This window comes from Pseudoliparis swirei, chromosome 18, assembly GCF_029220125.1.
Source record: "Pseudoliparis swirei isolate HS2019 ecotype Mariana Trench chromosome 18, NWPU_hadal_v1, whole genome shotgun sequence".
Taxonomy (NCBI): Eukaryota; Metazoa; Chordata; class Actinopteri; order Perciformes; family Liparidae; genus Pseudoliparis; species Pseudoliparis swirei.
Genome location: NC_079405.1, coordinates 10921167 through 10938929, shown reverse-complemented (window position 1 = coordinate 10938929; position 17763 = coordinate 10921167). Strand labels below are relative to the sequence as shown.

The 17763-nt window shown below is 41.0% G+C and overlaps 1 protein-coding gene across 1 annotated transcript in view; it reads left to right on the top strand.

The window, feature by feature from the left end:
* The window catches only part of itga7 (integrin, alpha 7), a 32740-nt gene continuing 14977 nt past the window's right edge, over window positions 1-17763 (top strand). The window contains 5 exon segments of the mRNA XM_056437472.1: window positions 1-502; window positions 14351-14478; window positions 14932-15011; window positions 15273-15528; window positions 16644-16775. Of these exon segments, the coding sequence (XP_056293447.1) occupies window positions 285-502; window positions 14351-14478; window positions 14932-15011; window positions 15273-15528; window positions 16644-16775 (814 nt within the window). The 5' untranslated portion in view covers window positions 1-284.

Here is a 17763-nt window from a genome sequence, read left to right as displayed (position 1 = left end):
GATAGAAACACACACACACACACACACATAGTGGCGGCCACATTTTCACAGCCTGCTCTTCAGACTGACAGCAGCAAACGGAGTTGAGAGGCAGCACGATAGGGAGAGAGGGAGGAAGAGAAAGAGGATTGGAAACAAGGAAGGCATCCACAGAGGAGAGGAGACTACACAGGATTTGCCCCCCTTTTTTCCTCTTTTATCCCTCCGGGAGCCATACAAGGATTCTCCCCTATACTCCTCTTGAAGTGAACTTGCTCTGCTGCTTGAAGGACCTGCACCCTGCAATGGCAGCCCCGGTGGGACATGGGAACACCGTCTCTCTCTCGTCTTGCTCCTCTCATCGTTGGACTTCCCTCCTCTGGGCTCTGTTGACCCTTTCAAGCCAAGTGTGGGGCTTTAATCTGGATATTACTCACACACTGCATAAGTTGGGAGACCGTGGCACATTTTTTGGTTTTTCTCTAGCCCTCCACCAGCAGCTTAACCCCGAGCCTCAGAGCTGGTGAGTGGGTGAATGCAGCACTGAGCTTTGTGCCTTGTGTGTCCTCTTTGACTTTTTGTTTCACCTCACATCCTCAGTTTGAATGTGCGTTATCTCATATGTCTGCACCTGCTCCTTGTGCTGAATGTTTCACACTACGGGTTTTCCTTTTCAGGGCAGTTCAAAGCTGCCATTTGAGGTTGTGTAGCTGCTACAGTCATCACTTCTATGCTGCCCCAGGCCTCAGATTTGCTAAATCATTGTTGCACTTATAACTCTGAAGTGGCTGCAGGAGTTTTAGCATGTTAATATGCAGCATGTGCAGCAAGAGCAGCTGGAGCTCTGAGTTAGTAGATGCTGATTTACAGTAAGTGGAGAGTGGATGAGAGGAGGCTTGTGCTGATTCAGCTGGCAGGCAATGATTCCTGAGGAAAAAAGGTTTTTGAAGGGATTTCTTCCAGAGCACTTCAGGTCTGATGCTCACTACCTCACATAAGGGGGGAGGAGACACAGATTTGTCCTTTATTGTGTAGGGCTGTGTTTATATGTGTCCATGGATGAGATGGGTGTTATCTTGTCTATGTGACTAAGATGATCTGCAGTTTGCCCATAGCTGTTTTGTTGTGTCTTTCAGTGTGAGTGGATCACTCATAAGTCCTGTTCCCGCCCTCCAGTAATCATGTGTAAATGATATCAGCAGCTCTGCTTGTAAATCTTTAGAAACATAAACCGAGGCTTAATAAGATATGGTCTTAATTTACCTCTTCTAAGTGGGAGGTTGTGATTCATATTTCATCTGATGAGGTGCCGGAGCGAACAGTGTTGTAACACAGAGGACACACGACTGATAGAGGTCCGTACTTTATTTTTCACAACAAATCCAGTTTAGGCACAGTTAGCCATCCTAAAACTTCCTAAAAGGTTGAAACTTTAAACTTTCTGAACAGTGTTTTTGTGAAACATTTACTTTCAATTATGCAGAAAAAGAACAACAGGAGTAAGACTTGCCCACAATGTACAGAACTGAGATGCATGATTATAGTGGTAGACGCACGATTCAGATTCCGTAAAGAAAGTCAAAGTAAAGTAAATTAGTAGCACTACAATGTAAAAATACCCCACTTTTTATGTCAATATACTTTTGGTTAGTTTAATCTATAGCGCATCCTGTTTTATAACATCATCATGTAGTAGCCAGCATTACTATGCACACCTCTTTATCTTTATGCAAAGTAAATCCATTTTGAAGTTTAAAAGTAAAATGTTACCCCCTGAAATGTAGTCGTTGAAATAAAACATTGTATAAAATAGAAACACATGAGTAAAGAACAGGTAGCTGAATACTACTAAAGATACTTCATATCCAGGTCACTGTGTTTTGGATCTATGTATATTTAACCGTTGGCTCCTCAGTTTACTCGTGCTGCCGTCACCCTGTCGCCGCGTAAGACCAGGGCATTCATGCAGAGGACACACAGACTCTGAAACCTGCTCACTGTCCAGCAGCATTCCTGGAACTTATTTTAAAAACTGACTATGAGCCTATAGTATTGTATCACTTACTACTGGGGCCCGTTTCAAACTGCAATAGAGGCCGGACTCCTGAGAAAATGCTAATGCTGCACCAGCGCAGTGCCAGGAGATGTGCTGATGGGATGCACCTCCTGGAATAGAGTAGGATGAATCATACGGTTGCCAGTGTGATGCCACAGCATACTGGCAACCGTATGATTCATCTACTGTCTGCATAGATGGTTGTATAATGATTACATCTACTGTATCGTTATGACTTGCAGGGCTGGAGTCATGTTGAGGTATTTAAAATATGTGGACCTGAAGGTTTTTGTAGTGTGAAAACCGCATTTCTCCAAAGTCATCAGCTTTTCACACACTAATACAAGTAATCATGTTTCAGCCCTATGACATCGATTTATTCAGATAATTTGAAGTTCTTAATACTTAAGGACTTACTTAAAGTACTTAATTCTCATCGTGAAATTCCCTTTTTCTTAAAAAAAAAAAGTGTCTTTGCAAATCCACAGAGAAAAAAAGTCTGCATAGGCACCACGTCTCTGTGAAACAGATGGTGTTGGGTTTTTATGTATGTGTATATATATATACTACTGTATATATATATACTACTGCTATATATATATATATATATAGCAGTAGTTAAAATAGCAGTAGTTAAAAAAAGTTTGTACCACATAGAAATGCTGTACATCATCTGAAAACTAAAAACCTAAAGATCCATAAGAGATGTAACTTAGAACTGTGTGTCAAGTTGATATAGTAATAAATCAGAAATAATGCAATTCCTAGAATGTTATGCAGAAATATTCATGCCAAAAACATATATGCTTGTTTTTGGCCCCAAACAAAATGACACTTTCATAAAATGGGTATTTCTGTAAAGGGAAAACTTGTGGCTATCCATAAAAACTATTTCGATTCACATATCTTGAGTTGAGGGTCAAGGGACCCCTGTGATTAAAAGCCACGCTAGTTTTTTCCTTTTTCCAAATCTTTGGAGAGTTATTTCCGACAAGCTCATTCTTTAAACTATATCAGAACAAACCAATAGCTGGAAGACAGGAAGTCCAATATTTTAGCTCTTTTAGCTAACGTTAGCTCTGTTTCAACATCAGGCTGTTTAGCTGCGAAATGCTTCACTGTGTTCACCAGCTAGCTAGTAGCTGTTTCTGTCTGCCTGCTGTTTGGTGACGAGTGAGACGGGAACCGTTAGCTAATGTTACATTTATTTAGGGCTAATCTTCGGAACGTTGCGTTGCAGGGGGAATGAACCAAAAGCAGCTAAACGGTGAGCTGAAACTCGCTGTAAAACCTCTATAAAGTCAAAGAAAGCTTTAAAGTTGGTTCCTAATTATTTGTGCTGTAGGTTTGTCAATATAATCGACCTCTTTCTTGTATCATCATGTTGTCTTTGTCATTTGATACACTGTTATGATAAAGATAGTTTACAACTACTTTAAATTGATCTGCACAACCAGTGTCCAGTATTTATGTTTTATTTTGGCAAAATTGACACAGAAATCTATCATAATGAGTGCAAAAATAATCAAATCAGACTATTTAATATCCATTAATGTAAAGTGTATTTTAGCTTTATCCTTAAACCTGCAATTTCCCAGAAAAGATCATGATCTTGAGTCCTCTCTGGTACATCTCTGATGATCTGATGAACTGCGTTGGGTCTGCAACTTCAGAACACATCGACTTAATGTTATTGCACCCTCAGTGAGATAAATGTACTATTGGGAAAGCAACAGAGCAATTATCTTTCCTGTCTAAATAGTACATTAGCTTGATAATAGTGCCCTCTCCCTGTTATTGCAGTTCAGATCTGGGAGTTCAGTTTCCAAGTTGCTGCCATCATCTCTGTTCTTCTGCCATTTTGTTTTGAAACAATTTGCCTTCAACTTTCTGTAATTGGATGCTCTTGACTCATTTTCTCTTGATATTATAACGGTTTGGATTACTGTCCCCTGTGGCCGTACTGCTTCGTCCTCATTGTGTGTTGTGCTGCTGGATTCAATGTGGAAAATGATATTTCTGCTTTGATGCTCCGTTTGGTGCTTAGTCATGGCTGACACAACCCGGAAAGTTAAAGCGCAAAATAAAAATCAGCTTAGTCATACTATCACACTTTTAGAATTTCCCCGTGTCTGGTTTTAGAGTTGCACTGATTTCTTGGAGTTTGTCTCTGAGAGTTTGGCATGAGAGAAGTTGTGTGTATTTCCTCAAAGGCAGGATCATACAATGATGGGGAACAGACATTCAGCTTCACATACAGCCGGCAAGTTTCTGGAATGACTGTCTTTTTGTTCAGCTTTACAGTTTCTCTCCACCACAGGGATATGACAACCCCCGAACATTCAGTATGGCAGCCACGGTCAACCCACTGTGACCCAATGAGCTCATCATGACCAATGTGCTGTAAGGAGATCCTGTTCAGTGACGTGTACATGAAAGGAAGTTAAAGTGTCCCGTAAGAGCCTCTTCAAAACTTTCTATATCATCTCTTCTGGTCGGCGTTGTTGTTCTCCTGAAGGCCTCACTCTGAACTCTGAATTAATGGGGCTTCTTCTCCCGCTGTTGATGTTGATGCCAGACAGAGGATGAGATGAGAGGGTATTTCAGTCTGAGTTATGTGTGCGTCTGCTATTTATATGGCATTGAGAAGTGCTTCCGCTAATAGTTCACTGCCTGGTGGAGTCAGGAAGCCCCTGAGCTTTGTCCCACCACTGTCACTCTTTCTGAAATAAGCTGCTGCATGTTTTCAAAGTAATTCTGCTAAAGAAAAAAACAACATATATCCAAATCTATGATATCTTACACGATCGTAACTTTTGAGAATATTCAAAAGATAATAGGTTGTAGGAGCAAATGTGGTAATAATGTAGAGGTGAATGCTGTGTAGGTGCATTATGCAGAATTAATTGTTACTTCTTAAATTTTTTTTTTTTTGCCAACAAGTAGTTTAAAGAATAGTTTGATTTAAACAAAACGTTGAGGAGTTTACAGCCATGCTAGCAGCTCTGAGAGGCTGCACTTCTAGCCACATAATTGCTGACAGGAACAACAGGTTTTACATGTATTTTGATATTGGCACATTATGAAAGGTAAAGAGATCACTGGTTATTACGGTTCATCCTGACGGGAATATGTGTATGTGTACCAATGGAATGGTTCATGGAAACAATTCCAATAGTTGCAGAAACTGAAACAAACATGTCACTCAAAATCACAAAATGTCATCTTCCAGGTGGTGCTGGATTGAAAGTAAATGGATCACTAAAGTCATTTGGATTCATCCTCTGAGATATTTCAGTCGGCACCAATGTGGTGGTCAAACATACGGTCCCTCATTGCCATTTCTAGAGCAACGCTGCTAGCATGGCTAATAAAATCCCAAATACTGCACTGCTGAGAGACTATATTCAGGATCAGCTGATTCTACGTACTGCTTTTAATGTTACACACATCAATAAACTTACAACAAACCCATGACAACGTTATATCGCATAAAGCAGTCTCAATATATAAAGGCTTCGCTCACTGCCAAAGGCTTCTAAATTATACTGTTCCCAACAAGTATGCTGGAAAGCATTCAGACTTACAGTCTCATGTAATTTTCTTCCATTGATCTCTGCCTCTTGATTTAGTGTAAAGCTCTCTCTCTCTTTCTTTTTGAGGGCTTTGACAAAAGTGGGTGAAGGCAGTTCTGATGTAGGTCACACATCATATGTGATGGATCTCTATCCGGCCTTGATAGACTGTCGATTGTGTTCAGTCTGACCCAATTGTTAGCTCTCCTTTTGTGTTGTGTATATAATTGAATCAGTAATTACCTCTTTCTGGACTTTACTGGCAAACTAATTAACAATGCCTTTTTCCTGAACCATGCCAATTTGTTTTTGGGTGCAGCAAAGCCACACATTGACCACATTGTTTGAGTGTGATTGATCAGATTGGTCAAGTTGTTGATGTCAGGAGAAGTCGGGTTGACTGTGTTGCATTGCTCTCTGAAGGAAAGTAGAACGTCTCAGATTGCAGCAAAGTTCCCGTTTACCATGAACTTGCTTTGGGGCCTTTCTGAGGAGAGGCTCAGTGCCAGCGGGGCCTCAGGTAGCCAATATAATCCCAGACATATAGACTGCAGTTCTGTTTCTCTGGCTCACTGAGCATCTGAAACGGAGATTTCTAAAGTTGAACAAATCCTCTTATTGAACTGGAGACTTGATTTTGCACGGCTTAAAAAACAAGAGTGACGTGTGGAGTTTATTTTTGGATGACATTCAAAAGGTTGCAGAGATTGCAAAAAACAGTAAGCTGCAAAAGATAAGAAACTCAGCACTGTGCAGGTTTAAGTCAACAGAAAGCAGCATTTATTTGTATTAAAGGTTTGACATTTTGGAAACAAAACATTTTTGTTTTTCATGTGGAGTGTTAGATGAGATGATTGATCTAAACTTAAAGTATTTTTTACCTTTTTTATTGTTGCTTAGTTTTATTTTTCTGTTTAAATGCATTTGGCGTTTGTCTCCATGAATGAAACACAATGCACTCTGTACCTTCCGGTGCCATTTATGTTGTAACACACATAAATGTGTGTAAATGGGGGGATCAGCATAACTGCCTCACACATTCATTACACAATGAAGAATTTCCGCGGGTTCATTTGCATTAAAATAGCCAAATAAAAGCAGTTTTTTCAGCCTCAGTTTAAGAGTTGAGAATGAACCTTCCCCCTTTTCCCTCCCTAATTCAATTCATGATTTTTCTCTTTCCCCGGCTCTTGTTCAATCTTCTTAAAGCCATTCTTGTGAAAGCCTCGTAAATGTAGGAACTCACGCTGTTGCCGTGCTTATTTATATGAGAGATCAGAAGGAGCAAAGGGTATATAACATGGTCTTTGCAGTCGGGCATGCACACACACACACACACACACACACACACACACACACTGCACGCATGCACTCACTGCACGTGCGCATGCACACACACACACACACACACACACACACACACACACGTACACACCCTCACTGCACGCACACACACACACACACACACACACATGCATGCACAGACACACACACACACACACACGGTTAATGCTCTTTACTAGCTCCCACTTACTCTCTGTCTATTTAACATTCTCCCATTCCTCCACGCTGGGCTGCCTGGACAAAAGCTCGGTGGGAAGCAGCGCTGCCTGGCCGAGAGCTTTCAGGAATATTGCTCTGCTGACCACGTGCTCACTGGAAGCAGAGCGGCAGTCTGCAGAGTCAGGAAGGAAACATGCAACTTACATCGGATGGAGGTGCAGATTAAATGTTGGCAGTGTAGGAGGAACAATAGTTGATTCTGTATCTGCACTTCAGATATAGTGGACAGATAAAGTCCTGAGAAGGTTTCTGGTATTTTGTTGCAATATTGTACACGTTATGATTATGATTATTATTATGATCATATTCTGTGTTAATTGCTTATATTTGACTTAGCTATTAGGTTTTCTTTCCATGTTATTTAGATTTCTTAAAAAAAAAACCTCTGCTGCATTGACTATGAATATGGTATGATCTGTAGGTGAGTGGGGGAGGGGCTGAAGGTCTGATGGGGACGGGAGCTGCAGGGATGAATAAATCATGGTTGGCCTTCCCTTTGATTAAATATGTAAGTGTGCGCTTGTGTCCACGCTTATGTGTGTGTGTCAGTTCGGGTTGATTCTGGTAAAGACACAGTTTAATCAATCAGCTGATGGCGGCGCTACTGGGAGCTGATAAAGAAATGTGATCTGAAAGAAGCCGAGAAAGGAAATTAATATAGATGTGGCTTTTCCTTTCTATTCATTAAAAGGGATTTGCTGATTTATTACGCAGGAAATTATTTGGCTGCAAACAGTCTAATTACTTCAAATCAAAAATCTTCAAGTAGAAGATGTTATCACAGTCACTTGCTTATCTTTTCATATTCCCTCAAACATTTAAGCGCTCCACTAATTTTAGCATGTGCTGTCATCTTGTTTTTGTTTCCAAATTAATTCATGAATCTGTGTTTCAGATGCACAAGATCTTTGTAAATTAAAATTCAACCCACTTGCTGTATGAGTGTGGAGATTTAGACACAACTAAATTAAAACAATTTGCACCACACAAACCAGTTCTTAAGATTATTTTTAGTAACCGCCAGATCTAATTTAACTGAACTGACAAAACGTAAGCTTATTGAAGTGAGAATAAATAATAGGAAATATGATTTGACAAAATCATGTTAACCAATATTGCAAACTGAGATGATTTAAAATTACATTTCACAAAATAAAACCATAAATCTCAAATCATAGAACATTAAGCTAATATGATTAAATGCTTAATGTTGGTCACTCTAAACACAATTGGTTGAATTAACATAATTACATAATTATTATTTTAAACAAACCATCATCTGAAACACATATATCTCCATGTTGGAAAATAAAACAAAAATAATACTTAGATGTGTAAAGGGTTTGCAGTTAAGTGTAATGACCTTACAGTTGACATCACATTACTTTTTACAAATCATACTAATATAGAAAGAAAGCAGAACAGAAGTTGATATAACTATATGGCAAATCAGTGAATAGTAATCTTCATTTTGTAATCGTGTGGAAAATGAATCCCAGCCTTTTCTTAATTATTCTCCTCTATTTCATATCTATGTGTCTTGTTCTCTCTCTCTGCGTCTGAGTCTTGCATTATTACACAATCACACACATTGTGTACATGATTAGTTTGGACGTGCATGTCAGATGTGACCTGGAAACTCTAAACTGATCTCAGGTGTGACTTATTTGTTTGTTTGTTTGTGTGATAGACCTGTCCAGGGTGTGTCTCTGCTGTTCACCCATTGCATGCTGCTTGTCACAGGCCTCCCATAAGATAGATGGATGGACAGTAAAGGAAGCAAACAGCAATTCCAATAGAGTCAAAGCGTCAGAACCAGATGGAAAGATCAATAGATGGACGAGTGGATAACGGGTGCTGAAGAAAATGAGGAGATAAAAAGGAACAGGGAAGGGATGGCGCAAAGGTTATGTCCTCTTTACACTCTGGACCATAAGGGCCAATCATGACATCATCTATGTCTGGCAATATTCACTTATTGATCAGTGGTGGGGTGGCGGGCTGAGGGGTTGTTAAAGATGCATGTGGAGTGAGGATGGGGTTACCATTGTCCTCTGAAGGCGTAGTGTTTGCACCATTCTCCTTCATTACATTGACTTTCAGTGGATACACATTTCAATGTTTGTTTTAAACTGATATAAACTGCCCTTGTGATTGTCCTTGAACAAATCCTTTAAGCGGGAAGTTGAGTCACGTCCGGCACAGTGAACCACAATCTCCCAAAGGGTTTTTGACATGGCGTGGCAGCTGTTTCTGCCTCTGTTTCTGCCCTTTATTGCCCGTTACCCAACCCCTTTTCCTCCCCTGGCCAGAGTGGGACAGAGTTGAGTTGTTAAAAACGTGATGATTCACAGCACGGTCACCTCATTCTCAGCTGCCAATTTCTCATCAGCTAAAGTCAGGTGGACATTTTCTGAAACAGCTTTGTTTTATGAGACCGATTGTCACGGCCAACGTTGTTTGACAGGCTGCAGTCAGTGTGCTGATCCATAGTTTACACAGTTGTTGCACAGCCTTCTGTTTTCTGGTGTGTGTATGTCTGTTATGAAGGCATATTCAGGTCTGTTTGTACACTCATGACTCAGTTCAATTATGCATGCTTGCAGATGTTTTCATTTGCATGTATATAGTATGTGTGTGTGTGTGTATGTTTGTTTGTCCAGGTCATAAGGTCACAGTCTTGCCGCAGGGTAACAGAAGGCCTAAAGAGCCCCTGGCCCCCATGCTGATCCTGTCTCTACAGCAACAGCCTCTTGCTGCTCTCCGACAGACAGATGTTAAAGGGTGTGAACCGGCAGATTAGGAGTGATCAACTGAAATGGTGCTGAAAGTAAATATTAGAGATGTTTAGGGTGTATTTGATTCAGCATTTGAAAGGCCCACGCCTGGAAAATTCCAGGGAAGGGTTTGGTTTAAAAAAAGTTTGTATCCATTGTTAAATGTTTCAGTTGCTCTTTAAATGTCAGTGTGAAAAAGCTTCTCTCCCCCCTCTTAAGCACATTGTTTGGATGATGTGCTGTCACATTGAGGCCCTTTACAAATTGAGCTTGTGTGGCCGTCACATTCATGTCTGATCTGCGTGCCAGTCTTTTATCTCTCTCACACATCTCTCCTTTTTCAGTGAAAGTCCTCTCTTTTTGTAGAACAAACCAAACAGGATTCAGGCACATGTTTCTGCGTCTTGTCTGACTGTGTAGGGGTGTGTTTACGTGCTGCTTTTGCTGGGTGTTCTCTGTAACAAAGAAAAGGCAACTTTATTTTCAACTAAACGTCAGAGTGGAGCATACAAACTAATTTTTAAAAACTTTTTAGCGACACAAAAGTTGGTGAATTTGGAAACCCGTCAAGGACAATGCATCCAGCAAGAACAAACAAGCAAATTGACTACATTGGATTTTATAAGCTGCAAGTGCCAGGGCATGAGTAAAGGCTTAACATCGCTATACTTCATGTTTTAAGGTAACTTAGTAAGATGAGATGGATCAACATCCTTCGGCACAGCTGTTTGTCTTTTTGGATGGTTTCTTTGTTGATGTTTAGAGAAAGGATGCTGGTCTGAATATTGGTTACATGTGTGATGCATTGTTGTCCAGTTTGCCGCTCACTCTCAATCTGCCTCTCTGAGAACCTGAATGCATGGATGTGACTCCTGAGAGAGGGGGAGGATTGAAGGAGGATGGGATTATGTGTATGGATGGGGTTTGGATGGGGGAGGGGTGGACACGATTGTGGAGAGTGTTGGGGTCACTGCACATGCTCCCCTCAATGAACACATGGGTCCGAGTGGAATGTAATGAGGGTCCTGGGTGTGACTGTCTTGAGTCTGTGATGATTAGCTGGAAAAACCAGGAGAATTTCTTTGACAGTGGAGGGTGGGGTTGTAGATCACTATTTCAGTTTTGACAATGTTATTATTGACTAACTGTGCCATGGCTCGACGCACAGGAATGCCATCAGCCTCAGTTTCAATTAGCAAATGTTAGCAGGCAAACACGCTCAACTAAAATGGTGTACATGGTCAACTTATAGCAATTTAACAACAGCATCTTAATGGACATAAAACGGAAGACTTATATTTTCTTATTAATACTTATGTTGTTCTATTGTGAAGTCCACACAGAAACTGTAAACAAACAAAAGCATCAATGTTCTCCAGTGCGACAGGAACTTCAGCCACCCGGCAGAGCTACGAATGTGAAAATAGACAGAAAACAGAAGAAAAGAGTGAAAGACGAATGCTGACCAGATTTATTAACATATAATCTAATAAACTTTGATTTGTTAATTTTAAAGTACATTTGATGTGTGTGTGTGAGATAAGGAAAGATCAGCAACTATGTTTGAAAAATACAACTTCTAAAAGCTTTCTGGAAGAGGATTATAGAAATACACAATTGAACAAACACATACACACACGCAACCCCCCCCCCCCCCCCCCCCCACCTCCCACACACACACACACACCATGTCAAATGTGGGCTTGGCAGTGGAGAGCTAGATCACACGATCTTGAGCTAAGAAGTGGGTAACGGGCAAACTAATGGAAAAAATTACTCAGTTATGACTTTTTATCTGTGTCAAATCTGAGACATGTGTGCCTGGGGATTATTCCTACAAACAGATTCACACTGTGACGATTTGTTGAGGACAGCCAAACAACATGTCTTTGTTTTCTTGTTTCTTGATATCTAGTTTGAAATTATGAACAACATATTTAAACAAAGATGCTTTTCATTTGAGGAAAAGATGAAGGGAATGAGGGAAACATCAATTAAATACATAAAAGGGCCGGACAAGGATTATTTTGTAAATGTTAATTGTTTGACCTTAAATGTTAGAAAACAGTGAAACATTTCTATCACAATTTTAAAAAACACGAGGTGACAAATGTTTTGTTTTGGTCCAACCAATAGTCTGATACCAAAGAGATTCAATTAACTATTTGCAGTTTTTATTGCACGAGAGAAAGAAAGGCAACACATCCTTAAAATGAGAAGCTGGAGCTGGAGTTTGTGAAGCATTTTTCTTTCATAAAATGAATCAAATATCAAAACAGTTGCCAATTATTTATTTTTAGACTTATTGTTTAAAAATGTAATCTGAATTATTTGATCAGATTTGAGATTATGGAGGCATAGCATTCTGATAGGAAATATCTTAAATGACAATGAGGTATGTGCCATCTGCATGGATGGATGAACATGAACAGATACAGATGTTTCTGTCTCTCAGCCACATTTCAAAGTTATTCGTATTGTGTGGCTGGTTATTCGTAGTGCGATACTTCTTAATGAAAGATGAGCTGGGCCCCTTACAGTTTTGTTTCATACGTATACTTTATGTCTTGTGAGGTGTGCTCTGCCTGAAGAACCACTTGAATCCGTCTCAGTTGGCTGAATATTATGTTTATGCCCATGGGCAGGTTGGGAGCCGTCCAACTCTTTCTGGCGGTCTCACATCTTCACAGACCTCCCACCTCACACCCTGCCACCTGCCAGTGTGTCGGCACATGTCGGGGGGGGGATGATGGGTATCACCTCAACTCCTCAACATAAACCAGAGCTCCCCAGGAATGTCGAGCTATAAGAGGGATCAGATCTTATCTTTTTTCTCTCTCTTCTTTCTACATGAAATATGTTCTTCCTCTTAAATCCCTTTTGTTTCACATGTTTGCGTTAGCTTAACACCGTTTGGTCAGGGTTTCTCATGTGGGCCATGTCTTGGCTTCGGGTATAGCTGTTGGGGCTTTTCCACTCATTAAGGTGAGGGGAACCATCCCTGGGGCAACGCACTGCTGCACCTCAACAGAAGCTCTCGCCAGGGAAGAGAAGGAAATAGAAGGTACAGCTGTCTGGCAGTCTGGGTGGTAAGAGATGGTAGTTTTAGTGTCTGTGTGTCCCGATGGCAAGGGTGAAAGTGAGGACCCGGGTTTTTTGTTACACTGGAAGAAGACACGATATTGAGTCAGGGCGATTGCTATTGTCACGGCGTAAAATGAGTGGGATGTAAAAATAAGTATGATGTCTTGCTGCTGTTATGGCCTGTTGAAGAGTGTCTGTGTCTACGTCTCTTACTTCCCATGCAGTGCTATCAACTTGTTACACTGTATTTATAGTCAAAATACTTCCCAGCCTCAGAGATAACTCTAATTTAAGTCTACACATAACAAGAGATATGAAGGGGGCTGGTGATGGGAAGCTTCCACAGAGGCATTACTGCTGTAGTTTCTACTCCTACGTCATTGTTATAATTGCTGTTTGAATAAGCAGCTATTGTTGGGGCACCCAGTTTAAGGTTGATCCCTCAAACTTTTTTTCCCAACTTACAATCTTCTCTTTATTCTCCGATCTCGCTCCTCTGTTTCCCCACGCCTCGCTTCCATGGGTATGGCTGACAGTGTTGGGTGGAATGTGGCTCAACCTTTGGTTTTTAAATAGCATCCTAGCTTGAATCAGCCTCTCCTAATAAGGCAGAGGGCAGCGACACTGGCCCCAAAATATCATTACTACCTCACTGAGAATAAAACTACTCCTTGCTCTGATAGTGAAGGATGGTCTGTGATCAGCTGTTAGTGGGGCAGATACAGAACATGCAGACGCCACAGAGCTGCTTTGAATCGAAGTCAAGATAACATGTTCAACGGGAGGTGGTCTCAGAGGACTTGTTATAGCTTGAGCTGCAGGTGTTTGTATATAGTAATGGTGGCTGAGGTCAGCTGAGGCTGAAATGTGCCACCAATGATATGTGAAATAATAGTGTTAAAAAAAGACGTTTAATCACTACATTTAACTTGTAAGTATTCGTACTAATGGTGCTTCCTGAGCAGATTTCACAACCAGCTGATTGATTTATTAGTGGTTTAGTCACGCTAACATTCCTGAATCATCTTGTTGTTATGTTTGCTTTCACACCATAAAGGAAAAGCAACAGTCTGCTTGGAAGACCCACAGACAGAGGTCTGGTTGTTTTTTCTGCGCCGGGGTTTGATTCACAGCTTTCACACTGGCCCAAACAAATATTACTAACCAGGAAAACAGACCTGGGTTTGTTTTAACCGAACCAATCGGACTCACATAAGATGTTTAGTTTCTGTGATGAACCTATCTGACACACACTACTGTTCAGTATTTGATTATATGTGTATAATAATTAAATGTTCATTGTGATGTTACGTCAGGATCCTGGTGGGGGCGCCACAGGCAGCAGGGCAGGGCCAACTGAGGGGCAGCCGGCCCGGAGCTTTGTTCAAGTGTCCAATCACACCGGAGGAGTACGACTGTGAGAGAGTGGATATTGATGGAGAAGGTGAGTAAAAGCTGAAATGATATGGAAGCAAACATTATCACTGCAGCTACTCAAATGTGAATATTTGCTTGATTGTTTGTTTTTATTGTAGCTTTTACTTTTTTTATAGTAAACTAAATACTTTTAAATGTTCAACTGTTTGTCAGATAAAATAAAACATTAAATATGTCAACTTATATATAATATTTATAGAATTATTACATCAAGTATGTTGTAACATTTGCTGACCTTTTATCACCCAAATGATTAATCAATTAATTTCAGAAAATAATTGGATAGTAAAAAAAAACCATTTATACTGCGTTTTCCTGAATTTCCACAGAGATTAAACTTGACTGTATTTGGACTATTCTGTGACTTCTAGATTAGTTCAGTTACTCGTTGTGAATGCTAGATCCTAATTGCATTATGGAAACTTCTATGGTTGCTATTTCCTTCTTTGTTTTCCCTTAGTGAATCTGAACAAAGAGAGCAAAGACAACCAGTGGCTGGGAGTCACTGTGAAGAGTCAGGGGATTGGAGGGAAGGTGGTGGTAAGTGAAGACCACATCCTGTGTGAATGCATCAACACAGGAAGCAGGCCCTGTCTTGTGTTTGAAAATAAAAATGTTGGCCTGCTTCTCACGCCATGATTTGTGAACATTGTTCAAGATATTTCCACATTTGGTTCATGTGTTGTACTAACCTATGGACCTCTATGTATCATGAATAATAGATTGTCTGCAAAGTCAACAGTAGCAGCTCAGTAGATCCCAATAATCAACTGTCGAATGTCATTTCCTGTCCCTCACCAGACCTGCGCTCACCTGTATGAGCTCAGGCAACGCGTCAACAAACCGGCAGAGACTCGCGACCCCATCGGACGCTGCTACGTCCTCAGTGACGATCTGACCGAGCGAGACGACCTGGACGGAGGGGAGTGGAAGTTCTGCGAGGGCCGGCCGCAGGGACACGAGCAGTTTGGCTTCTGTCAGCAGGGACTGTCCGTCAGCTTCAGCCCGGACAACAACTTCATTCTGTTCGGGGCTCCGGGAACTTACAACTGGAAAGGTAAGGTAGAACAATGACATAAACAAGGAACCTTTGGTCGGACGGTGTGTTATTTTTGTGAGCTAATTTTGCTATTATCACTGTATTGTTATCAAACAACTCGCTGGGTACACATCTTGTAGACTGGTATGAATTCAATTACATTCCCTAGTTGGATTCCCCCCCCCCCCCCGGTCATCATTATAATGTTACAACATTTGGCATTTATTTGATTGCTCATTATTTAGCAAAATGAAATACTGTTTTAACTAATGTGAGCTGGAGAAGAGAGACAACCTTTGTAACCTGACGAATTAAAACAGAACAATTAACGGGTAAATCAAATTGATTTATAAACCAATCTTGGGATTGGACATTATGCAGAGCTGCAACATGCAACTAATCACAGAAAGCAGTGAGATGTATCTGGTGCAGTTATCACAGCTACTGGATTGATTTCTTTTCTCTTCAACATGAGGTCAATGCTCATGTTTATCCTAATTTATACATTTCACATTCTAAAACATTAAAATATGAATCGACAATCTTTCTTCTGGAAGCAACTACTGTTTCTGATTTCACTGAAAGTCGTACCGTGTCTATTTGTCTATTACAGCAAATGTATTTAGATGGATACAAAGTGTAATTATGTGTTTGTGTGCCTCATGTATATATAATTTTATCAGATTATAAAATGTGTAGTGTAGTCACAGTGCAAGTGACATAAAGTAAGTAGACCTTTTGAGTGTGCTTTCAATGAACACCACTCACTTGTAATGCAGATCCTAAAAGAAATGGAGGATCTATTATAGCTGATAAAAAAGCTCCATAAAAATAATTGAAAACGACTGAAAAATGTGTAAATCTAAGAAAAAAACACTTTGCTGTCTCGTTTTGAAGATTAACTTTGAGTTGTCCTACAAAGTCTCTGTTTTATGACAGCCAATGTGAGATATGCATTGTATAATTTACTGTTAATCTAAAATGGTAAAGTGTGTTGACTTTCCACTCTACAAACCCGTGAGTACATAGAAGCATGAAGTGCATGTATGCAACAGGTAATACGAGTGTTTGTGTTCTGATGACAGCTGTGTGTGCTTGTTGCGTTGCTCTGCCCTCACCTGTTTCCATTCCAGGGGAGATGCGCGTCCAGCTCCTAAACCAGACTCTGCTTGACCTCGGTTTCTATGACGACGGGCCCTACGAGGTGGCAGATCAGAAACAACTTAATGCCCAGCTCATCCCTGTGCCCTCCCACAGTTACCTGGGTAGGATTAGCCCTCCCTGCTCACTGATGCCTCTGCACAGGAGAGAAAGAGAGGGCCGGTGGAGGGTGACATCAGGGCTCAGGCTGGACTCCAACATGGCTGCCAGAACCACAGGAGCGAAGGAACGGGAGCAGCTGCCAAAATGCCTCAAACTGCTCATTCCCTGTGGATTATTTCTGGATGAGCCTATCAGTGTGTGACTCACAGAGCCTTGAATGTTACTCCGCCTTTTTTTTAAAACGCGTTCCCACGTGAATCTGGGTGGACATGTTAAAAATGTCCAGAGCCTTTTGTGGCCTGCCATGAATTCTTATGATGCCAGAATTTGCTAAAGTTGGGCTTTACAAGGGAAATATTTACCCCCAAAAATTGAACCCAACAACAATGACGGTATTTTCCTTCCATTTGCCGCCCTCTTCCAAAAGCAAAGTACAGAAAAACATGTCACAACTTTACAGAGGCTGGTGTGCAACCAGTTGGAGGGCAGTCTGAGCCTGAAACGTCATCCCTCCACCAGGTACCCGGTGGTTTTGTTGGACCGCTGTGGCACCACAAAGACAAAACACCAATCAATCACAGCCTGACTCACCTGCACCTCCCTCTCCTCTTTTTTTTCTCTCTTTTCACCTCCACCCCCCCTCACCATTTCACCACCCCATCACTCCCTCCTACACTCGTACTCTGTCTCTCTTTCTTTCTCCTCTCTTTCCCTGTCTTGGGCCATAGGGCTCTTGTTCATGGCTAGCCCAGTTGAAGATGCACTGCTGTACAAAACTCTGGAGCCCTCCAGCCGGCCCACAACGTTTGAGGATGTAGCTCCTAATAGCTACTTAGGTTCGTAGGCGTGGGGTGTTTGTGTTTGGACCGGACTGGGCTTGTAGTGGAAGTAGTCCTCCTCCGTTTTTCATCCTAATCCTTTCTGCTAATTCCAGATAGATTTATATTGTGTCTTCTATCTACTAAAGGGGATCGTATCACCTGCACTGTT